The sequence below is a fragment of the Cololabis saira genome, chromosome 20 (genome assembly GCF_033807715.1).
Source record: "Cololabis saira isolate AMF1-May2022 chromosome 20, fColSai1.1, whole genome shotgun sequence".
In the NCBI taxonomy this organism is placed as follows: domain Eukaryota; kingdom Metazoa; phylum Chordata; class Actinopteri; order Beloniformes; family Belonidae; genus Cololabis; species Cololabis saira.
The window spans coordinates 34881053-34905978 of record NC_084606.1 but is presented as its reverse complement, the minus strand read 5'-3'; the positions used below and the strand labels follow the sequence as shown (position 1 = coordinate 34905978).

General features: G+C 39.1%; 1 protein-coding gene across 2 annotated transcripts in view; it reads right to left on the bottom strand.

Moving 5' to 3' along the window:
- Positions 1-1001: 1001 nt before the first annotated feature.
- rell1 (RELT like 1) overlaps positions 1002-24926 on the bottom strand; it is a 55062-nt gene continuing 31137 nt past the window's right edge. Inside the window, exons 4-9 of one of the 2 annotated variants that reach the window (XM_061710349.1) lie at positions 20310-20364; positions 15446-15556; positions 9035-9283; positions 6335-6467; positions 1171-1214; positions 1002-1086 (exon numbers count right to left, since the gene is read on the bottom strand). In XM_061710349.1, the coding sequence (XP_061566333.1) occupies positions 1182-1214; positions 6335-6467; positions 9035-9283; positions 15446-15556; positions 20310-20364 (581 nt within the window). In that variant the 3' untranslated portion in view covers positions 1002-1086; positions 1171-1181. The remainder of the gene's footprint in view (positions 1087-1170; positions 1215-6334; positions 6468-9034; positions 9284-15445; positions 15557-20309; positions 20365-24926) is intronic. The other variant, XM_061710350.1, reaches the window with a different exon arrangement.

Sequence of the window (24926 nt, the reverse complement as noted above, 5' to 3'; positions counted from 1 at the left end):
TCCTGCACCATCAAATGAACTGAAAATCGGAGCTGGATATCACCCATGACGACCACCGGCTCAACCCAAAGCCAGATGTTTGCAGGTGTTAACGGTGCTCAACCACCAGTGAGTAAATGACGATTGCGTCACTTCAGCCGAGCCTGAAATCTGAAGTAAAGCGCTAAGCAACTAAAGCGACTGGTGGAAAAACCAAAACAGATTTTATTATGGTTGTTCGCCACCTGCTGAACCTAATAACAAAGACAGCTTCTGCAGAAAACAACGTGCCGATGTGTTTGCAGGTTGTCGTGGCGCTTTCGGGGGGAAATAAGGCTCGTTGGTGTCAAATATCAGTTTTTGCCGTTTGAAATCTGCACGTTCTTTATTGAGGTCAGACTGACAAAACACTATAAAACATCATATTTGGGAGGGTGGGGGTAAAACCGAGGACTATGAGGATGATTAATGGCCCAGACAACCAGAACACCTCTACTGTACATCACTCTCTTTTCCAGCACTGGCCGATGCTCCGATCTACTCGGTGGCGCCGTGGCCTCCGTCCCGTTTCTCTTTAGGATCCACAACCTTTGGTTTGGCGTTACTGGGGTTTGGTTTCATAAATTAAAAACATGTAAAACAAAAAAAAACAACAAGAACTCTCATACTTACACTTATAAAAACAAATGTACACACATCCTGGAGCACATGGGCATGTTGAATAGTTGAGTAATAAGACTGAGTGGGACCGTGCTGGACCGCTCCCTTCATGATATCGACCGCCCTCTGGGGGACATCAGGACAAATATATTGCAGGTGGGAAGGAGTGAGTTTCAACCAGACATACATGCACTTTCTTCCCCGTCTACGTGGACAGTGACCACTGCCTTCGTGATCATCAGCAGCAGCAGCAGTGATGGCACGCTTCACTTCCTGTGGCACCACGAGGCGGTGGGAGGATTCCTGGATCTGTTCATCCCTCCTGCGCCGATGTTTCACTGCTCTCTCCGTCTCTCTTTCCCTCTCTCCCCCCCCCCCCCCCCCCCGTCTCATTTTGTCTTAAAAAAAAAAGTGCCCAGGTGTTGCTTCTCCTCCATCGTTGAGAAGCTGCAAGATTCATGAAGAAGCGTTAGACGAGGAATCGCTCCAGGAACCTGCGACACACAAGCAGCTGACCCAATCAGAAGTTACCTGGAACTCCGTCATTTCTCTTTGTCCAAGTCGTCTTTTGTCTCCTGGTAAAAAAGAAGAACAAACGTAAATTAAAGCTGCAAGCAGTGATGAACGGGCCCTCGCACTCACGGCCACCGCCCCCCATAAGCATATCAGAAATGACACCACCCACGACTTCCTATGTCAAACCATTCAAAAGTTATAGCAGAAAATAGGGACAACCAATCAGAAGAAGGGGCGGGGCTAATTCAGGCCAATGAAGCTCAAGGACTCAATACCGATTCAAGTGACACCACCCACAACTCTCTATGTCAAACCATTCAAATGTTATGGCAGATAAAAGTTTTCTAGGGGGCGCTGTTGAGCCGTTAGGCCACGCCCATTAATGCAAACCATGAAATATCAAATTTATCGCCAGGCCTGGCTTGCATGCAAAATTTGGTGACTTTCGGGGAACTATCAAATATGGACCAATCAGATGAAGGGGGGGCGCGCGTTTTGGCGTCTAGCGTCGCCACGGTAACACTTTTGAAAGAGAAAAGTAATGCGTAGTGTCGCAGGATGGAGACGCACATTTTGATGTATAACACACCTGGGTGCATGTTACGGTTCGGGCCGTATTAACTGCCGAAGGAATGGCATAAATTGCTCCAAAATTACGCAATTAATTCAAAATGTTCAAAATGGCCGACTTCCTGTTCGGTTTCAGCCATGGCGCCAAGAGACTTTTCTTCAAGTTGCGACATGATACAGGTGTGTACCGATTTTCGTTCATGTACGTCAAACCGTATTATGGGGCTTGAGGCACAAAGTTTTTTCTGTCTGAACCAATCAGATGAAGTGTTGGCGCGCTTCTTGGCGTCTAGCATCGCCACGGTAACGCTTTTGAAAGAAAGAAGTCATGCGTGTTGTCGCAGGATGGAGACGCACATTTTGATGTATAACACACCTGGGTGCACGTTACGGTTCGGGCCGTATTAATTGCTGAAGGAATGGCATAAATTGCGCCAAAATGACACGATTAGTTCAAAATGGCCGACTTCCTGTTCGGTTTCGGCCATGGCGCCAAGAGACTTTTATTTAAGTTTTGCGATATGATACAGGTGTGTACCGATTTTCCTGCATGTACCGGTACGTCAAACCGTATTGTGGGGCTTGAGGCACAAAGTTTTCTAGGGGGCGCTGTTGAGCCATTAGGCCACGCCCATTAATGCAAACCATTAAATATCAAATTTATCGCCAGGCCTGGCTTGCGTGCAAAAATTGGTGACTTTTGGGGCACGTTTAGGGGGAAAAAAGGCCCTCCTTTCGTCGGAAAAATAGAAAGAAAAAGGAAAATTCCTACAGATACGATAGGGCCTTCGCACTGTAAGTGCTCGGGCCCTAAACATGAGCCCACAGAGCCTAAGCCGTTAAAGCTTCAGCCCGATCACGAGTGTGCAGAGATCCCTCCTCCTCGTCTCGGGCATCGCTCTTCCTCACACAAGCCCGTATGAGAAAACCAAGAGTCAATACGGGAGCAAACAGTGAGAAATGGGGCAAACACGGATGCCGAGGAGCACGATGTTTCTCCACCCTAAAACAAATTTGGTTAGGAATGTGGATTCAGCCGAGCGTGACGCACCTAAAAGGGTCTGAAACGAACACCGTTTGTTTTCAACTTCGCTACAAAAACGTAGTGCCACAGCTGCGATAGGTGATTCTCAAATTTGAACGGGATTATTCTAAAAGGTTTACAAATTCTATTAGGAAATTCAGCACAGCAAGTAGCGACGATGCCAGGCAAACTTTGCACACCTGGAAATGATGTTGTGAAAGATAAGTCTTAACTGGGTTTAAAGAAGAACCGCTAGAAGACGGCTTGAGAAACGGGCAACCACTTTAAAGAACTACTGACAAGTAGACTGTCAAGACAATGTAGAGTGACGGCAGGGCCGCCGCAAATATATGTGCAATGATGCGCGTGTCTGTTGTTCAATACAACTGATCAGACCAAGTGCAGACACAAGCTGCTCTGACGGGTGGAGTGTGGAACAAACTGTCACACAATATGCGACAGATTCAGGAAATTTCCATCAGGGGATGAAAAAAGAAAAAAACTAAAGAAAATGGAAGAGTTTAATGCCTCTCTGAAAGGCTCGTTTGATAAATTTGTTACAAAAATCACTGATCGGACCAGGTCTCAAGCAGCCGCGGGGCCCCGCCCTGGGGCAGTCGAGCCACATATTCTTCGTTTTCATTTATTTAGCCTCTATAATTTGAGAAGATTATGACTTATATTGTTGTATATTGTTGTTAATGTGTTAAGTTATGGGGCGATTTTGTTTTGTGTAGAACTGGAATGAATCACACACTATATAATGTCAGTTGAGTTAGGCCCCTATAACACTAATATACAAGTCGCTCTCAGTAACGGGATGATTTGATTCATGTAAGATTATTTGTGTGTGAACAATGTTGTAATAAACAGGCATTACTATAAAAAATGTCTTGACTTGTCATGTCTTGTCAATGCAATGCTTCATAATGAAACGTGTGTATGTGTTTGTATCCAGTATTTTGCTAATTGGAGAGTTAAAATTGCGCATATAGACACCCGATCCGACCCAAAAAACCCAAAGATTTTGCGAGGGCCCCCCCCGGCCATTCTGCACAGGGCCTCACAAATCTCCCAGACAGCTCTGAGTGACGGTGTCCACCTTTCTAGCCTGCTCTTCCTCGCCTGAGCAGAACCGCTGGAGCAGAGTGCACAGAATGTGTATTTTGAATAGTTGACTGATTTTTTTTTTTTTTTATATATATGTTTTTATTGGCAGATTGTTTCCACAATACAGAGCAAAACAGATGAACATACCTTTTTTTTTTCTCCCTCTCCCCATCCCTCCCCCCATGGTTATCATCATTAAATTTCCTTTGGGAATAGCAAAAAATAAGTAAAAATAAACAAAAAATAAAACAAATAACAATACATTTAAAAAAAAAAAAAGTAAATAAATAAAAATTAAAAAATACTAATACAGTGACATAAAAGTAGTAGTAGTGCAATGACTGTAAACTTAAATAAGAAAATAAAGTGAGAACAAAACCGAGATGGGTTATCTAGAGATTAATAATTATTTCTTAGATCAATAATTAGCAATTACAGTAGTAGTCACAAGTTATACTAGTAAACACTTGAGTCGGAATGTTGTCATATATCACCCCCAGAGTTATATAGTTGACTGATTTTTAGAAGTAATGTCCAATGGACTAGTCCAGGTAGTTAAATAAAATGGTTTGAGAGATTTTTTTTAAATGTTTTTTGGTCTGAGGTGAGCGTGAGGCAACAACTGTCAATACGCCAGAGAAACACTGGAATGCCACAATTCAGGGTTATGAGTTCAGTTTAATTATTGAAGTGAAGTTGCAGTTTAAGAGTAGTTAGTGATTGATTAGATTTGGAGTTGGTTCTTTTTTTTCTATTTTTTTTTGTGTTTTCTTTTTTCTTTTTCTCTGGGCTGGCAATTCTTGCGGCTATGAACTAAGAAATAATAAATCTATCTTTCCATTTAAAAAAACTAACACTGCCTCCAGTTTATCAATGCTCGGCTAGCTTGGCCACACTTTCACAAGCAGGAAAACAACAATTATGGCCCGTGATGTTCAACGGACCACTTCAAAACTCATCATTTCTGGCAGATCAGCAACATCCTACATATTTAATGGTGATTAAGTACTGTACATATTAGAAACTGCGCTTCCTGATTGTAGTGTTGGGATCTGGTGCGTAGTCCAGCTGCTACTTTTGATTTATAATATTGGGGATGGCTGCAGTGAGAGAAAAGGGAAAACGTGGTAACTTTGCATCAGCTGTGGTATCATTTCCATTTCAGACTCTTAACGTCGTGCAGGAGGGTCCCCCCTTATGAGCCTGGTCCTGCTCAAGGTTTCTTCCCTCCTAAAGGGGAGTTTTTCCTTGCCACTGTTTGGCTTAAGGTTTTTCTCCCACTAGGGGAGTTTTTACCTGCCATTGTTTATGTAATAACTGCTCGGGGGTCATGTTCTGGGTATGGGTCTCTGGAAAGCGTCTAGAGACAACTCTGTTGTATTAGACGCTATATAAATAAAATTGAATTGAATTGAATTGATGATCCGAATACCAGTCGATGAGCTCTGGAGCTTCACTAGGAGATGACAGCAAATATTTTAAGTTTCACTCCAGTGGGGGTGGTAGGTGGGCAATTTAAATTGTACCATCTGCATATTCATTGCTGGAATATACAGGACTGTCGAAAATTAGAATATTGTGATAAAGTTCTTTATTTTCTGTAATGCAATTAAAAAAAACAAAAATGTCATACATTCTGGATTCATTACAAATCAACTGAAATATTGCAAGCCTTTTATTATTTTAATATTGCTGATTATGGCTTACAGTTTAAGATTGAGATTCCCAGAATATTCAAATTTTTTGAGATAGGATATTTGAGTTTTCTTAAGCTGTAAACAATGATCAGCAATATTAAAATAATAAAAGGCTTGCAATATTTCAGTTGATTTGTAATGAATCCAGAATGTATGACATTTTAGTTTTTCTAATTGCATTACAGAAAATCACAATATTCTAATTTTCTGAGACAGTCCTGTAAATAATGTAACTACTTCTGTCTTGTTTTTCTACATTGTCATTACTATAAAGCAGGGATTGTCAACCGGTGGTCCGCGGCCCTCTGGTGGTCCGTGGCGGTATTGCAGGTCCGTGAAATTGTAAATTTTCCATTTTTTATTCATTTTTGTGAATAATTTACCCATCCAAATTATGTCAAATGAGTGAGAGTGAACTTTGTAATATTATAAGCCCTCTTGGCTTCCTATTGTTCATTGACTGTTTTTTCTTTTGTTTTTTTTATAGCAAAATGTGCAAATAAAAATAGACACTGATGCAAATAAATAGCCTATATAGGCCCATACTCTTATTTAAAAGCAAGGTGCAAAATAAAACAAGCATCCCCACAAGCAGTTGGTCCCCGAGTTGCTTCTTGGTTATAATGGTGGTTCCTGGGACAAAACCAGTTGAAAACCTCTGCTATAAAGAGTAACTACATGTAATATAACTTATATGTGGTGGAAATATGGAATAGGATGAGAGAAAGCCATGGTGGAAGAAAAGGAGGACAACTGAGACGGTTTGTACTCCACGAACCTGCTGGGACTCGGACACGGTTCGGCTGTGCGGTTCCGTCTCCGTGGGCGTGGAGGGGACGCTGCCGTTGGAGTCTGTTATTAACAGAGTCCGCCGCTCCTTGGCGGGTTTTTCACACTTTGTCACGCGGAACCTGACAAAAACAAAGAAATAAAAGCATGAAGTTTGACATGTTGTTGCAGTGGGAGCCTGAATCAGGGGCAAGAGACGGATTATTCAAAAAAGAACACACTGTTGCTCGTATGTGGGAACACACTAACGTCTGAAAGACCAAAATAGAAGTGGCACTGTGACTGATGTCGACTTCCTTCAGTAAAGTTTGGGGACTACTAGTTTTCTAGGCCAAAATGTACCAGAATTTACCTGCTGTTTATTTACTTTTCCTATAGAGAGCATGTTTCAAGTAAGTAAGCAAGAAAAAAAAAAAACACTGTCTCACAAATGATGTTGCAAAGTAAATTCAGTTGTCATTGGTGCCACAGATCTGTCTCTACCTCCTTGTTTATGCACACACACATACACACACACACACACACAGAGATTAAATCAAATCAGCAAATGAATATTGGGATCCAGGTCACGCTGACCCTGTGCGTACACGACCGACGTCTGGGAGTGCAAATGAAAAGCAGCCTCTCTGCATCCCAATAAGCTCTGCAGGACATTAAGGATGAGAAACGCCGGCGCTGACGAGGCTGAGCACTCTCCGGGCTTTACCGGTGCAGGCATGGCGGGGGCGAGGGGCAGTACTGGAGTTGAGGGGGGATGGCATCCCCCCCTGAAATAAAAACGGTCCAAATCATCCCCCCTGTAAAACTGCCATCCCCCCTTTCCATCCCTTATGTCATTTCATCAATGAATGTGGTTTTACTGCTATTTCAACATTTAGAGTCATCACCAGAAAAATTACTTATTTGACAATTTTCACCTGTTTCAAGTACATTTTCACTTGAAATAAGTAGAAAAATCTGCCAGTGGAACAAGATTTATCTTCTCATTACAAGCAAAAAAATCTTGTTCCACTGGCAGATTTTTCTACTTATTTCAAGTGAAAATCTACTTGAAACAGGTGAAAATTGTTGTTTTTTCCATACTTTAACTATTTTTACATCGCCACTGTGTATTCTTTCAAGTTAAGTGGATTTATCAATAAATACTATACTGTAAATGAAGATTTAAGTGGTACTGCACTGTAGGATGTCAGCACATGCTACATAACTGACATCTGAGATTAAAAAGCTTTTTCAGCTTTTTTTAACTGGATTATTTTCCTCTCTACTCTGATATATCATGAGTATTAGTGGCATCATTAACAGCAACTGGAGAGATGAACGAAGCTGCAAAGAGAAGAAATGCACCAAACATGATGCTCCTGCTGCTCTCCTGAGAGTCTAGCAGGAGCCGGCGGTTCTTCGGTTCTAACAACAGGTTTTGGGAGTCACTCGCCTGGTTTGTGTACCTTTAAAGGGGACCTCTTATGGCATTTAATGTCTATTTTAAACAGGCCTTGAATGTCTTAAAAACAAGCTTTTGATTGTTTTTTCTATTTAAATTAGAAATTAAGCCTCTGATCCATGTCTTTATCTTCCCATTCTCTAACCTCATTATCTATGCAGGATTCTGAGTGGGCGGGGCTATGATAATGAGGCTCTGTGCTGATTGGCTGCCTGAATGACGTGTAGCAGGGGAGGAGACAAAGCCTCGCTCTGGGCAGAAGAGCAGCCGGCTGCGTACACTATTAAGGCTGATTTATGGTTCCACGTTACACCAACGCAGAGCCTACGGCGTAGGGTACAGCGTAGGTTACGCGGCGCCGCGTACCCTACGCTGTCCCCTCTACGCCGTAGGCTCTGCGTTGGTGTAACGTGGAACCATAATTCAGGCTTTAAACTGTGTCCCATGCGATGCGAGCGAGCGTCAGCGACAAAATCAATTCAATTGCTTTATTTTCTATTGGACTGTCCTAACTGGACGCAGCGCCGCGTCGCTGCGCCGTTTTGAGCTGAACATTTGTCGGACGCCCTGCTTCTATTTTCTTCCTGTCGCTCGCGTTGAAAGCCGGTTGAAAGCGCTGTAGGAAACGGTGAAGGATGAGGAACGGCTGATCCAGTTAGTTGAAATGAGAAGTTATCTCTATGATTCCTCCTCACTCCACTACAAAAACCTCAATAAAGTGGCAGCTGCTGGAGGGAGATGGACAGAGAGCGTCCGATGTCACGCAGTGCTACGATAGTCGGACGCTTAAATGCAGTTACACGGTTTTATAGTCGTGGGTGTGGTTTGCATTTTGGTTACGTAAAGAAAATGCACAGAATCTGAACGGCTCGTAGATCCACATCACACTGGACGGCTCATCCGGGCGGCTGTACAGACACTGCAGAATTTTGTTGCTTTCCTCCTTCTCTGAGTTGGCAGACTGAGGGGAGACCACTTTATATATGTTAAAGCAAGAAAAAAACCTGTTTTTCATAATAGGTCCCCTTTAAGAGGCGCTGGCCCCCCCTCAGCTGGTAAACCACTGAAGCTTCCACTTCCCAGGCTTCAAACCCTTTACCTTTGTATTTTCCAGGTCACCAGTTAACTTACAGCCAATGTCATTAGGAGAGGAATGTTCACTGGTGATTATTTAAAGTTAATGTTTGATTGTTCCAGTGCATCCAACAAGCTGCAGAGCTGCAGTAAAGTCTCTTTCACACCCACCTGCCCACAGACAGGACCGTGACCTCCCCGTAGTGACTGCGGCGCTGCTCTGCCTTGCGGGCCGACGGCTTCCTGATCAGCGGCCATTTCTTCTGGCTGCAGCGGGTGCAGATGTTCTTCTGGCCCCCGGGGCCCCCGATGGTGTGCAGGTGGTTGCAGGTGTGCTTGGCCGCTCCAGGCGGAGCCCCCGGCGATACAGGGGTGGACGGGGGGGTGGAAGGGCTGAGGGAGGTGGGGGTGAGCGGAGGACTGCAGACAAAAAGAACCAGAAATCAGAAAACCCCTGACGGATTTTAGATGGACACAACACAAACCACGTAGAACAATAATAATGCTAAGAGTAAATGTTTGTTTTTTTAAATACATTTCTGGAATTACTCTGTGTCTCTTTGTATTGATTATTCTATTACTTAATACATATAGAATAACTACAAATGCAAATCAGAACAACATGATCGATTTCACTAGTTATTTTACACTGCAAAAACTCAAAATCTTAAACAAGAATATTTGTCTTATTTCTAGTTAAAATGTCTATTATTAAAATCTCATTACATTTAAGACAAGACTCAAAAACAACCATTTTCACCTGTTTCAAGTAGATTTTCACTTAAGATAAGTAGAAAAATCTGCCAATGGAACAAGATTTTTTTGCTTGTAATGAGAAGATAAATCTTGTCCCACTGGCAGATTTTTCTACTTATTTCAAGTGAAAATTTACTTGAAACAGGTGAAAATGGTCAAATAAGGTATTTTTCTGGGGATGACTCTTGTTTTAAGTGTAATGAGATTTTTTGACTAAAAATGAGACATTTTAACTAGAAATAAGACAAATATTCCTGGTAAGATTTTGAGTTTTTGCAGTGAGCGAGACTGCATTTGAAAAAGTTCCAATGTTCTTGACCACACAGATAAGCTACATAGCAGACTGCTGTGATGAGTATTTGCTGGACGTGTTGATTGATACTATAGTTAAGTTCTGTGACTCGTAACCTTGCCATACCTTAGCTTCCACTGAATTGACGCCACTGAATGCAGCTATGCAATAAATCCTTTACGGATACCTAACTGTAGCTGGACACATGCAGGCTTCAAATTAAAGAGAAAACTGCAGTAGAAAATGTATAAAACACCGACCATCGACTTTCACTTAATCCAGTTTTGCAGAGAAACTCTTATCCAGTTTATTCATTCTGAACAGCAGGTCTTTTATTATGAGCCATTACTGCAGAACGACACATTTATTTTTCACACTTCTGAGCAATTACTAACAAGGTTGTTGGTAACAGCTACGCATTGATCATCTCTCAAGTAAAGATTATTGCTAATTTCTCTCGGAAGCAACCATCAAGTGATGCTTCCAACACCTGAGCAATGAACAACTATGCTGGAATATTCAATCATAATAAACACACTTCTCCATGATTTCACACAGCATTTATCTTAGAACAACAAAGATAAACTGACTGAGGACAACCTATTATATTTCTACTCACATTCTCAACACACAAAAGTAGGATAAGGCCCGTTTCTACACACTGAATCAAAATGTGCGCAATTTATCTGTGCATATTCATGTGTCAGTAAAAGAGGCGATGTTGTATTAGTTTTTCCTTCAGCAGGTGGAGTGAGATACAGGAGCGATGCCAAGACTTACTACATGGCCAGAAATCAGAAAGTGTTAGTGGAGTCAGGTACACACACATCCGGTCTACTACACTAATGCAGAAGCAGCATAGTGTGCAGTTCCGGGAATGACCACTAGGGGGCGAGTCTGAAAGTGAGTCGAACTCTGTTTACTCAAATAACTGATGCCCTTTCTTTTCCATTAGTTTTCAACTTGACTCGACTTGCCTTCCTATTGGAAATTACCTACAACTGTGCATCGTAAATAAACATTTACAGCCTGTTTTAAAAGAAAGAAAAAAACGTTTTTGTCTCCAAAGCTGGTGAATGCATAGAAAGCCATAAAGTTATACAAAACTATACTTCAAATACAGGACTGTCTCAGAAAATTTGAATATTGTGATTTTCTGTAATGCAATTACAAAAACAAAAATGTCATACATTCTGGATTCATTACAAATCAACTGAAATATTGCAAGCCTTTTATTCTTTTAATATTGCTGATTATGGCTTACAGTTTAAGAAAACTCAAATATCCTATCTTAAAGAATTAGAATATTCTGGGAATCTTAATCTTAAACTGTAAGCCATGATCAGCAATATTAAAATAATAAAAGGCTTGCAATATTTCAGTTGATTTGTAATGAATCCAGAATGTATGACTTTTTTTTTTTTTTTTTTTTTTTTTTTAAATTGCATTACAGAAAATAAAGAACTTTATCACAATATTCTAATTTTCTGAGACAGTCCTGTATAGTCGTCACATAGTTGAAGCATAAATATTGAATGTGATTTCTTTTATTAAATAAACTGTCAAACAACTTCTGGTTGCAACTTCTCACACGTCGAGCTCTAACACCGAGGAACGTAATAATGCTGACGTTCTCGCTACAGCCGGTCCAGGTTCAGGTGTGACCTGTAGTCTTTCCTTTGCTGTTTTACAGCAGTGAAAGCTAATTTCCTCCGTCTCTCCAGCACAAAAACCAACACCCTCAAAAACCTGCTCACTTTCCATCTCTGAGACCGTCGTCCTGGTCTCCACGGGGGTCGAGAGTGGCAGGTATTTCTGACACAACCCTCTCCTTCTCAAATGATACATTTGCGAGATGGCTTTTTTCCCCCACCTGGGTACTGTTGAGACTTCACGCCATTTTAAAAACAGAAAAAATCTGCTGTAAAGTCGAGTTAACGCTCTGGCTTCGTCACAATCCAATTACTGTAACGCCATCCACAATGAGCTTATCGACTCCAGCTCATTCAGAACTTGTCAATAATCCTTGTGAGAGGATGATTCCTCATTTTGAAACCAGTGCACGTAAATATTCATTATGCACATGTCCAGTTGGGCCCTGTCCCAATCCCCCCCTAGTCCTACTTTTCATCCCTACCCCTAAATTTTGCACGTTCCCGTGAGGGTAGTGGTGTCCCAATTCCTCTTTTCATCTAGGGGGAGTGGAGAAAACTAGTGTAGTGGCTATGAATCTGTCCCTACGGATCAAGGGTTTTCCGATGCTCACTAGCTGAACTAGGGCCAGAAAAATTTCCCAGAATGCTTTTCGTCGTCATTTGGGGACTGAATCAAAAAAAAAAAACATGGCGGACATTTCTTATTTTTTAGTGAATAAAATCAATATTTAGAGTTAGTTTCTGCATAAAAATGCGCTTTGATTACATTTCTAGCGAGAAATAATATTTTACTTTCATAATATTCACTCAGTGAATGTACATAATCACTTGTTTGCCCGTTGTTGCGAAGTCTTTTTCAAACCTCGCCAGAATAAAGTCTGATTTATGGTTCCGCGTTACACCAATGCAGAGCCTACGGCGTAGGTTACGCGGCGACGCGCGCCGTACGCCGTACCCTACGCCGTACCCTACGCCGTAGGTTCTGCGTCAATTTAACGCGGAACCATAAATCAACTCCTGAGCCGGCAGGCAGAAATCCCGAAATTTTCGGAGCAAATTTCTTAACAGGCGTAGCTACAACTGTTAGATTTCATCTATTAAACCAACATTTATCTTCCTAAATTATTTATTTCAGCCAGCGATAATTCTCGGCTCTTCTCCGAAAACATCGGATCAAATTTCTTAACAGGCGTTATTTGGATAAACTGAGCCCAGGTTGAGGATCTTAACGGTTACTTTTACGCTTGAAAAAATATTAAAACTTAATAAAATGGCATATTAACAGCGCTACAGCTGAAATTAAAACAGCTTTTATCTCTGGGCTTCCTGATATGGTGTGACGTATGTGCAAACGTAACTACGCAGTCGCTTACGTACCCGAACGTAAACCACACAGTGACGTAGCACGCAAAATGTAGGGGTGGTGCTGAAAAAATTGAGTATTGCGACTGGGCCCTGGGAAGATTACAAGTGCCCTAAAATCTGTGGCTTCTTTTTTAGGGCTAGTGTTAGAAAGTAGGGGGTGTATTGGGATTGGCCCTTAGGATCCCTGATGGGTAGAAGCAGGGAGCATGAGTTTGGTCCTGTGGAGGTGGAGGAGCCATGATGTACAGGAGATAAACAGAGCAGGGAGGAAGGTGGAGGGAGCTGCAGGAGGAAGAGGAGCAGCAGCAAAGCTGGAAGCGGAGATAGCGAGCTCTCTGGCCACACTACAGTCACTCTCATGCTTGTTGCTTCCCCCTCATCCCTCTGTCCCCCTCCGTTTCCTGTCCTCCAGTCTGTCCGTCACCTTTACTGCCATGCATCCCTCACTTCAGCTCAACCAATACCCCTCTTCCTCCATCTCTAAGTGAGCCGCTGGCAGGCTGCCCATCCCCGCTCAGAGGAGGAAGGAACATCAGGAATACAACAGGCAGATGCAGAGTAGAGTAGGGCACTAGACTATACTAGAGAGAAAAGGGGGTAAAAGGCATGGAAATATATGGATGAAGACATGAGGAGAGAGAGCTGAAGAGGAAAGACACATGAAAGAAACTGAGGAAATGTGCTTGATTGCAGACGCTTACTGACTGCGTTTCCATGCATCAATAACCCTTTTAAAACCTGAATATTGGCAATAACCCGAATTTGCACGGCCATGTAAACACCAATAACCCCTTTGAATAAACAGAATTTGCTCATATTCCGGTTTTTAAAAACCCCAATATGAGCCCTGTGTCATATTTATTGGGTCATGTAAACACCAAACTGAATATCCCCATCAAACGGAACAGGAATTTGTTTTCTGCGCATTCTCTGTTCACAAGGAATCCTGGTGTTTTGAGTCTAGGAAGTTCTTCTAAACACATTTAGTTTCATTTATTCTTCATTTAATTCAAAAAATAAAACAATTCAATACAAATACAAATTAAAATTGTGAATGAAAAGGGAGCAGAAAGAAGAAGAATCTTATCTGATCTGCCCCTTTTTCCAAGAAATAACTTCACAAATAAGAAATTAAAAATTTAAAAAAATTAAAAAAAACAACAACTACTAAGTGAATAAAAAACTAAAATAAAATAAAATTACCGCCGTCTATGGGTATGTCAATCAAACTTAACTAACATATTTCATTATATTTACTTAACATATACTCCCCCTCTGTCAACACGGGGAAACACAAGACCACGCCACACTTTTGGAGTGAGGAGAAGACTAATCACGTCATAAATGTAATGAAGGATATGAACATTTCTGCATTTGTAGACGGTAGAAAGTACCGGGATAGCAAGATTTACAAGAAGGTGAGCGAAAAGTTGCGCAAAGCAGCATTTGTTTTGAATTTGGATACAGGAAGAAGAAGCAGAAATGACGGTAATTGCGTCATGATGTTCTCCACGCGTCTGTAGCACCCTATAATGTAATAATTTCACCCTATAATGTAATAATTTCACCCTATAATGTAATAATTTCCTGAAAATGTAATAAAAAATGCACTTAACTCAATCAAAAATGTAATAAAACCCAATAATGTAATAACTTGACCAATAATGTAATAAAATATCCTGACTGATATTGTAATAACATTTTTACCAATAATGTAATAACTTATTACATTATTGAGAATTTATTACATGGTACTCAAAGTCTGCAATTTAACCCAATAGTCATTCTGGTGTTTCAAATCCAGTGTATATAACATTCTTACATACTTAAAACACAAAATGTAGAACTCTGGACTGAAAATGAACATATATATTACATTATTTGTCAAGTATTACATTATCAGTTTTGAAAAAAAAAAAAAAGATCCACCTGAAAATGTAATAAATTCCCAATAATGTAATAAGTTATTACATTATCGGTAAAAATGTTATTACAATATCAGTCAGGATATTTTATTACATTATTGGTAAAGTTATTACATTATTGGATTTTATTACATTTTCGATTGAGTTAAGTGCAAATTTTATTACATTTTCAGGCGTTATTACATTTTCAGGAAATTATTACATTATAGGGTGCTACACGCGTCGCTGGTTTGATCCAGATATCCTGAATGATTAATTACCATGTAAACGGAATATTCCCAATGTTTCAGTAACCGGAATATTAGCAATAACCCCAATTTTGACTGCATGTAAACGTAGTCACTGATTCTTTATTTCTCCCCTCCAAGGACATGAGATGCAACTGAGCAGCACTTCACTATATAATCCTGTTCAGAGGTGACGCTCTCGCTCCCAGCGTTTATCCACACATACTCAATAAAAGAGGACACCTCTCTACTCTAAATGCTTTCATTCCACAACAATATGTAGTGAGGGAAAGGAAGATGACAGCAGAGAAAGGATGGGGGGGGTGGGGGGGAGGGCGGCACGATCGGCTAACTCAATTTACTTTGACTCGTCTACAGTCACAGGAACCTCCTCCTCCAATCCGACTCCTTCCCCTCTCCTTATGTCAGGGCCAAAGCAGCGCTGCACGTGCTCACGTACCGCACTCACTCCTCTGTCGAGTAAAACAGCACAAAGACCACTGAAGGCGGGAAATCTGAGTCAACATTAGTCCGCTTTTATGATAAAAGGGGCATTCCAGAGTGACGCTTTCTTTTAAATTGGTCTTTTTTTGACATACAGGACTGTCTCAGAAAATTAGAATATTGTGATAAAGTTCTTTATTTTCTGTAATGCAATTAAAAAAAACAAAAAAGTCATACATTCTGGATTCATTACAAATCAACTGAAATATTGCAAGCCTTTTATTATTTTAATATTGCTGATTATGGCTTACAGTTTAAGATTAAGATTGCCAGAATATTCACATTTTTTGAGATAGGATATTTGAGTTTTCTTAAACTGTAAGCTAGGGCTGGGCGATTTTGGACAAAAATAAAAAAAAATTCTCTGAAAACCCGATTTTCGATTTCGATTTTTTTGGTAAAACTACAAAAGACAATGGAATAAATTGTTTCAAATATTTTATCTTTATTTTTAAAGAAAAATAGCAAACAAATTTCCCTATTGGGAATGAAGTGCAATTGAAAGATACTTTAAATCCTCCTTGAGTTTAGTAATGTGACAACATTTACAATTTTCTTGACCAAACAAAGATGACTAGACGGGCTCTGTCTGTAATGCAGCCAGCTGCAAAAAAGGAAAATCGATTTTCCGATTTTCCTTTTTTTAACATCGTCTTGATTAATAAAATCGGATTTAGATTTAAAATCGATTAAGCGCACAGCCCTACTGTAAGCCATGATCAGCAATATTAAAATAATAAAAGGTTTGCAATATTTACGTTGATTTGTAATTAATCCAGAATGTATGACATTTTTTTTTTTTTTTTAAATCGCATTACAAAAAAATCACAATATTCTAATTTTCTGCGACAGTCCTGTATTTCAAGCTGACGTTGATAACTGAAAACTCACTGGTTTGCTCCCAACTCCTCAAAACTTGTAATCATGTAATTATTTTCACACATGTAAACCCTTCAGAACCAAAACAGCTAGTTCTAGCTCGTCTTTAGGGCACCGCGAACGCTCAGCACAACTTCATCTCCGTCCAGGACAAAACCAGAGAATTATTAAAGCGCGGAGAGAATCGCAGTATTTGAAGCAGAGCGTTAGGATTGTGCATAGTTTAATTAAACTTCATTTTCTCCAGTGTTTCCTCCACTGGAATCAATGACGTGCGAGGGTTAGGCGAGTTTGCAGTAAATGACCTTTAATATTTAGCTGGGAAAAAATAAAAAATAATAAGAAAAAGTTACATTTTCTGTAATCCTACTAGTACATTATAACAACCTGACGTTTCAGTCCAAGACAACAATATTAAAATGGGAAAAGCCATTTAAGATGAGTAATGATTGCTGTGTTTGGCTACTTTTTGCATATAGTTGAGATAATAAATCACTGTGTCAGTCTATACTCTTAAATACAGGACTGTCTCAAAAAATGCTTATATTGTGATTTTCTGTAATGCAATTACAAAAACAAAAATGTCATACATTCTGGATTTATTACAAATCAACTGAAATATTGCAAGCCTTTTATTATTTTAATATTGCTGATCATGGCTTACAGTTTAAGAAAACTCAAATATCCATATACCCATCAAATATCTCAAGAAATTAGAATATTCTGGGAATCTTAAACTGTAAGCCATAATCAGCAATATTAAAATAATAAAAGGCTTGCAATATTTCAGTTGATTTGTAATGAATCCAGAATGTATGACATTTTTGTTTTTGTTTTTTTAATTGCATTGCAGAAAATAAATAACTTTATCACAATATTCTAATTTTCTGAGACAGTCCTGTAAATATGCTCTGAATCCGACTGTAACAAAGAATAAGCCAAATTAAATTGTCCTGGTACTGGCTACTGGAACTAATATAACAATAGTAATTGCAGTTTAAGGTAGTAAAAGTTTAGTGTTTAATCATTTAACTAAGTGTCGTGGTAATTAAAAATTGGGGTGGGGGGCAATCCCCTTTCAGTGTGCTACTTAAGTCTTTTTTTTTAAAGCTTAAAAGAAGCTAATTCTTTTTTTTAGAGTGCCAATATTTTTTAATCATAAAAATCTATTTGGTTAAATCAACTAAATATGACTTTTTCTACTTTTCTTGCTGAGGATCCATGACAGAAAACCGGCCAAAAACTGCGCACACAATAAGGTGTAATGATGTGGGCCGCAGCAGCCTGCCCTCAATCAGAGCTGCCAATCTGGCAGAGAATCAGAATAGAAATCAGGCCTGATTGCCTTCTGAGCTCCGCGAGCCGGTCGCTTCATGTTTACAAGCAGGCTTACCCTGCCACCTGCTGGGGGAGATTATTACTAACATTATTATTTCTGGAGAACCGGACAGAGACGACACAGGTTTGTTGCTTAAATGAAGTAAAGAGATGACCATTGGATACGAGATGTCTTACGATGCCTTCAGTTAGAAAAGTTAAGATTTTCATTGAAAGGATCCCTGAAATCTTTCCAGAATACCTGGGACCTTAGTCCTTATAGTCAAGGGGGAACTTTAGAAAAGAGCCTCCGTTAAGACTTTTGCTCACATGTCTGGGTAAAGTTTGACAACCTATTTTTTTTGTTAGAACAAATCTATAGAAGGAATATTAGGGGTGTTGTGATCTTGAATTTTTTAGCTGGTGACCACTAGAGGCGCTAGAATATTCAAGTTCTCAATTCAGGCATATGGTCAGTTTTGGTCAACCTGTACAATTTGTATGCATAATTGTCAAGATTAAAACATTGTATATCTAAGGAAATAGATAAAACAATACTAAAAAAGCCTTCATGAATCATATTGTAATATTTTAGCCAATATTGGATACAAAATATCACTTTTTTATAGACGATTTTGACACAGGATTTCATAGAAAATGTGTTTCACTGCAAAAAAAAAAAAGATACTTATTATGTGTGTGTTAAAAACGCCTATAAAAAAGTCATATTTTTTAAAACAATATTGGACAAAATATAGCAATACAATTAAAAAAAAAAAAAAATTGATGTTTTATCCATTTCCCTAAATATAAAATCTTGAACATTGAAGATTTTGCATATAAACTGTACATTTTGACCATTTTTGTGACCATATGCATGAATTGAGTATTTGAATGTTACAGCGCCTCCAGTGGTCACCAGCAAAAAAATCCAAGATGACAACACCCCTATTATTCCTCCTAGGGGTTCCTTCTAACAAAAAAATAAGGTTGTCAAACTTTACCCAGAAGCGTGAGCATAGTTATCAATCTTAGGGTTTGCCCCCTGACTATTATAGGAGAACTTACTATCATTCCTGATGATGACGAGGTCTCCTAGAGAACAGGTGACCCTTCTTCTCCTTTCTTTATAACCTTAGGCCGTCAGATCAACCACGGAAATGTCTTTAGAAAGAGGATCTCACTCCCACCTCTGGTGTGTATATTCTTTTCACTTTAAAAAAAAATAACTATTTATGTAAAGCATAGGATAAAAAGTTGAACTCGGATTTCTAGGAAGTATTTTCACAATCGTTATTTTAATAGCGGGACTTTTCCAGCGGCGCCTGTGTAAAGCAGCGCTGCGGCTGCGTCACGTGATCGCGCTGGACCAATAACAGCGGCCCCTGATGTAAACAAACCTGACGTAATCCCATGTGGATGCAACCTCGTCTTCCCAAATATGTAGAAAAATACAATATAATGAGCCGAAAAGTGCACAAAAATGACTAAAAACAGTGTTATATGATGCCACAATGAAGATGAATTATAAACTAAAGTGAAATAATAAAAAGTGCCCATAATGTGATTTTGTTTTTATCATTATTATTAGACATATCTCTATGCAACACTATCCCATTAATGTCACGACCATGATAAGTAATATACCTAACCTCAAGTTAATATAAAACCATTATGTATAACACATGTAAAGTATATTTATTTGGGACTATTTCACCATATCTTGATTGAAATTAAATTAATAACAATCATGGCCCTGTCAGTGAAATGGATTTGATCTACTTACTTAACAACACCTACAGGACTGTCTCAGAAAATTAGAATATTGTGATAAAGTTCTTTATTTTCTGTAATGCAATTATAAAAAACTAAAATGTCATACATTCTGGATTCATTACAAATCAACTGAAATATTGCAAGCCTTTTATTATTTTAATATTGCTGGTCATGGCTTACAGCTTAAGAAAACTCAAATATCCTATCTAAAAAAATTGGAATATTCTGGGAATCTTAATCTTAAACTGTATTATTGGTCCAGCGCGATCACGGGACGCAGCCGCAGCGCTGCTTTACACATGCGCCGCTGGAAAGAGTCCCGCTATTAAAATAACGATTGTGAAAATACTTCCTAGAAATCCGAGTTCAACTTTTTATCCTATGCTTAACATAAATAGGTCTTTTTTTTAAGTGAAAAGAACACGCCAGAGGTGGGAGTGAGATGAAACGAAAAGGTGGGTGACCTGACGGCCTATAAGCTGATATGAGGCTGTTTTTCTTTTCCTTTTTTTTTTTTTTAATTATTATTATTTAACCAGTTTACTTATTCACTTTTTCCCCTTTATTAACCTAGGATTTTATTTTTATTAACTTAGTAATTTTATTATTTGTGGCTCAACATACCTAGGGGCGAGGGTGGGGGGTTGGGGGGGAGTGGGTAAAAGCTCACTATAAAAATGGGGAAAAAATCATGTAAACAGGATTCGATGTGAAAACTCTTGTTATTGTTTAAGTAAAGAGGAAACTCACCCGTCCGAGTCGATGCTGTTGTCGTGCACCATGGCTTTTAGGGCGTCTGAGTTTGCTGAAGACGGACCGTTCCAGAGAAAAAAGAATAAAAAAAAGGAGAAGAGATGAGCAGAGTTGGGAAGTGGTGAGGAGAATGCTCCAGAAAATCTGTAATAACATGAAATCTTGCATCACATGCATTCACCAAACTCATGACTAAACAGCATGGGGAATCCACCAGTCGGAAAGAAATAAAAAAAAAATACCTATGATGAAATTAACTATGTCTGGAATTTGACTCAACGGCCTTAAAGGCGGTCAAGCCTTCAGGCGTGGGAGATAAAGTTTTGAATCTCTCTCATTGCTCACATACATCAACCGCCATCGTCTGCTTATGGGCTAAGAAACATTACTGCAGAGCCGACAGCTCGGAGTCAGATTTACATAATTTGCAGCCAGGGACATATTTCCCTAATGCCAGACCCCGATGCATTCACCGACTTCACCATCAGCACGTACTGTAGTGCACACACACGTAGAAATCTGTGCATAGAGGGGGAAAGCCTGAGAAATATGAGGCCACTTGTGTAGTTTCATGTAATGATTTTACATAAATATGCACAAGTCCTCCTCCTCCTCCTCGGCCTAATGCCATGAAGAGGCTGTAGGGCAGGGGTGTCAAATGTGCGGCTCATGGGCCGCATGTGGCCCGAGAGAGGTTTTCATGCGGCCCGCGAGAAGTTTCCAACGCAAAAAAACGAAATGTTAATTTACTAAAAAGGAAGGCATAAATAATTGCCATGAATCGCAGCATATCCGATAATATATTTCTTCTACAAATCCATCGTTATTCCACAAAGAGAGTAGTTTTCGACATTTATTTAGTTTTCTAGAATGCATTTGCCGATTTTATTTCTTTGTAGACGGTCGTTTATTTTTATTAACTGACTATTATATTTTCGCAGGAAAAATATCACTGCTAAAAAAGATGATAGAAGATATTTATTCTGAGAATTTCAGTTTTGAATACGAGGATAGTGACAAAGTAAAACAGTTAAAAGAGAAGTGCTGACTTTTTCGGCACACTGGCGTAAATATCCGCGCCAATTTTTAAAAATAAATACACTTAATTGTACTGGAAAAATCTCAAAATCACAAAGAAACACTCTCGGATGTAAGAAGAAAGATTTTGCTTTTAATTAAATTTCCTATAAAAAAGCGAAATATAAAAAAAAAAAAACATACTTGTTTCTGTTTATCTTTGTAAAATGATATTAAAAGTATCTTACATAATTTGAAAAAAAACGAGAAATTTAAAGAAAAGATCCTGAAGAAATATATTTTACATAATTAGAGTGTAAACAAAGTGCATATTTCCTTTAAAATTAACTAAACTGATATTGGATTAGATAACAATAGTAAAAAAAAAAGAATTAGAAAAAAAAACATTTCGCACTGTTTGTTATTTTGAGCGTGCGGCCCGCGAGAAAAAAATTGGTCAAATCTGGCCCGCCAAGCAAAATGAGTTTGACACCCCTGCAGTAGGGGTTTAAGAAACATTTTCCTTCAACTGTCTCGGGTCATTTGCTCACTTGAAGGGTAAAAAAGCAACTTCCCAAAACATTTTCAGGGTCAAGGGTCAGAAAATGTTTTTGTGATCAGCATTTACAAGTGCAACCATTTCTCATATGACTCTTTTTCCCCTCAACTCTCCTGTCTTTGCTTTTCTTGGTACTTTAAGAGAAAGACGGCACCAACGGGAGTAAAATTAGAAGTTCATTTGTTTCATTGCGTCATTGACGGATAAATGGCACATGTATGTCTTTGGATCGGCCGTAAAGGCCAGTGTTTGCTCCGTCAAACTCGTGCAGGCCGCCGTTTTCCACTTCCTCAGCTCTAACGTCTGTTTTTCTCTTCTCTTCAGGACAAATTCCTGTCGTCTATGAAAATATCAAGTTGAAACAAGCTTCAGATAACCGTTTCCTTCCAAAGGAAAAACAACCGCTGCCTGCAGTTGTTTATAAACAGTCTCCAGTTGTTCAAGATAAGGGCTACAAGTGTTTCACAGCACATCATAAAGGGACTATTTCACGGCAGGAAAACGTGCATCGCAGCATGTCCGCATAAAGACGCTGAGCTTGAGTCACGGCTCGTATGGACGTGACTCTTCGATTGTTAATACGAGGGCACTCATGAGTCAGCTGAAGAGGTGGAAAAAAGAAATTTAAACTAACAGCTCGGGACACTGGTGATCCGTCAGGAAGACAATACAATGAAATGCGGCGCTGCCTCCAATGTGTCGCGCTGCACATTCATCATCCGGGAGCTTTCAGGAACTCATTCATTCAGGGATCAATAGTGACAGATAAGATATATCTGAGCACACCTCAAGAGAAGCATCCGATTCACCTTCTGTATGCAGAAACATTTTACGGAGAGGGATATTATCAAGACGTGAGTGATTGAGTTTTAGGTGATGCAGCCGGACGAAGGAAACGGTCGCCTAAAACCTGAGCTATGATTAATCAATCCTGATCTATACATTCAAAAAGAGAGCAACATTTTCCTCATGAACATCTGGTATATAGCCTCATTCCTCTCCTCCTTCATTTTCCTTCAACTTCCACTCAAACCCAGCTGCTAGTACAGGGGTCGGCAACCCAAAATGTTGAAAGAGCCATATTGGACCAAAAACACAAAAAACTAATATGTCTGGAGCCGCAAAACATGAAGTCTTGTATAAGCCTTAGAATGAAGGCAACACATGCTGCATGTTTCTATATTAGTTATAACTGGGTGAAGTTTTTGTTTATTTCCATTATGCACTTTGAGAAAAAGTCGAAATTTCGAGAAAAAAATCGAAATGTCAAAATTAATGTTGAAGTACAATCTTGAAAAAAAAGTCGAGAAAGAAGTCGAAATGTCGAGAAAAAAGGCAAAATTTCGAGAAAAAAAGTCGAAATGTTGAGAAAAAAGTCGAAATGTTGAGAAAAAAGTCGAAATTATGTGAAAAAAGTCGAAATGTTGAGATAAAAGTCGAAATTTCGGGAAAAAAGTCGAAATGTCAAAATTAATGTTGAAGTACAATCTTGAGAAAAAAGTCGAGAAAGAAGTCGAAATGTCGAGAAAAAAAGTCAAAATTTCGAGAAAAAAGTCGAAATGTTGAGAAAAAAGTCAAAATGTCGAGGAAATAGTCAAAATTACGTGAAAAAAAGTCGATATGTTGAGATAAAAGTCGAAATTTTGAGAAAAAAGTCAAAATGTTGAGATTAATGTTGAAGTACAATCTTGAGAAAAAAGTCAAAATTTCGAGATTAAAAAAGGAAAAAGGAAGAAAAAAAGAAGAGGAAAAAAAGAAAAAAAGAGAAAAAAAAAAAAAAGGTCAAACAATTTTGAAGAAGCTCCAGGAGCCACTAGGGCGGCGCTAAAGAGCTGCATGCGGCTCTAGAGCCGCGGGTTGCCGACCCGTGTTAGATGGTGAGAGTGGAAACTTCACTAAGGACCAACACGGCATGAATCAAAGCAACCTTAACAAGATCCGATTTGCAGCAAAATAACAAGCGACGTTTTCTCCTCACGAGCATCTGTTTTATTGTAAATATCCAAGCACCGACTTGAGCCAACGTAAACAAGCGTGTAGCAGGATGGAAAACATCTGGCTGTACACACACTCTCCTTTCTGTCCACTTCCTAAATTAAAATCCCCTTTGGTTTGTCAGTAGGGACCTTATGCACACTATCGCTATAGTGGAATAACATTGGAGTCGTGTCAGAGGCTGAATACACCAATATACAGGACTGTCTCAGAAAATTAGAATATTGTGATGAAGTTCTTTATTTTCTGTAATGCAATTAAAAAAAAAACTAAAATGTCATACATTGTGGATTCATTACAAATCAACTGAAATATTGCAAGCCTTTTATTATTTTAATATTGCTGATTATGGCTTACAGTTTAAGATTAAGATTCCCAGAATATTTACATTTTTTTAGATAGGATATTTTAGTTTTCTTAAACTGTAAACCATAATCAGCAATATTAAAATAATAAAAGGCTTGCAATATTTCAGTTGATTTGTAATGAATCCAGAATGTATGACATTTTAGTTTTTTATAATTGCATTACAGAAAATAACAATATTCAAATTTTCTGAGACAGTCTTTTTTTTTTTTTTTTTTTTTTTTTTCTTCCTTCTTAAACCTTGTCTGCACACATATTATTGATTGATACCATGACGGTAGAAACCAAAAGTGTATTATGTGCATTATTACTATATGTAATATATACATATATATACGCACACATATGCGTACACATACATAAATATACACATACAAACCCAGTGGTTTTTTTTTTTTTTTTTTTTTTTTTTTTGGGGGGGGAGGGGGTGGGGGGGGGTGGTGACGACATCCACTGCCAATCCAGGAAGCAGGAACACACGGAGACACACGTCAAGCACTGGAAATCTGCAACAAAAAAACCACAAACAAAGCACGAAACCGGCACGGAGCCATCCAAAACACGAACAGCAATCGACCTAAATCTTGAGATCTGATCGCAGTCTGAGCTAAGCTATCGCTACCGCTAACTAAACCCAAAAACTAGAGAGCCAGCATGCAGGTGAACAAGCCAGTGTG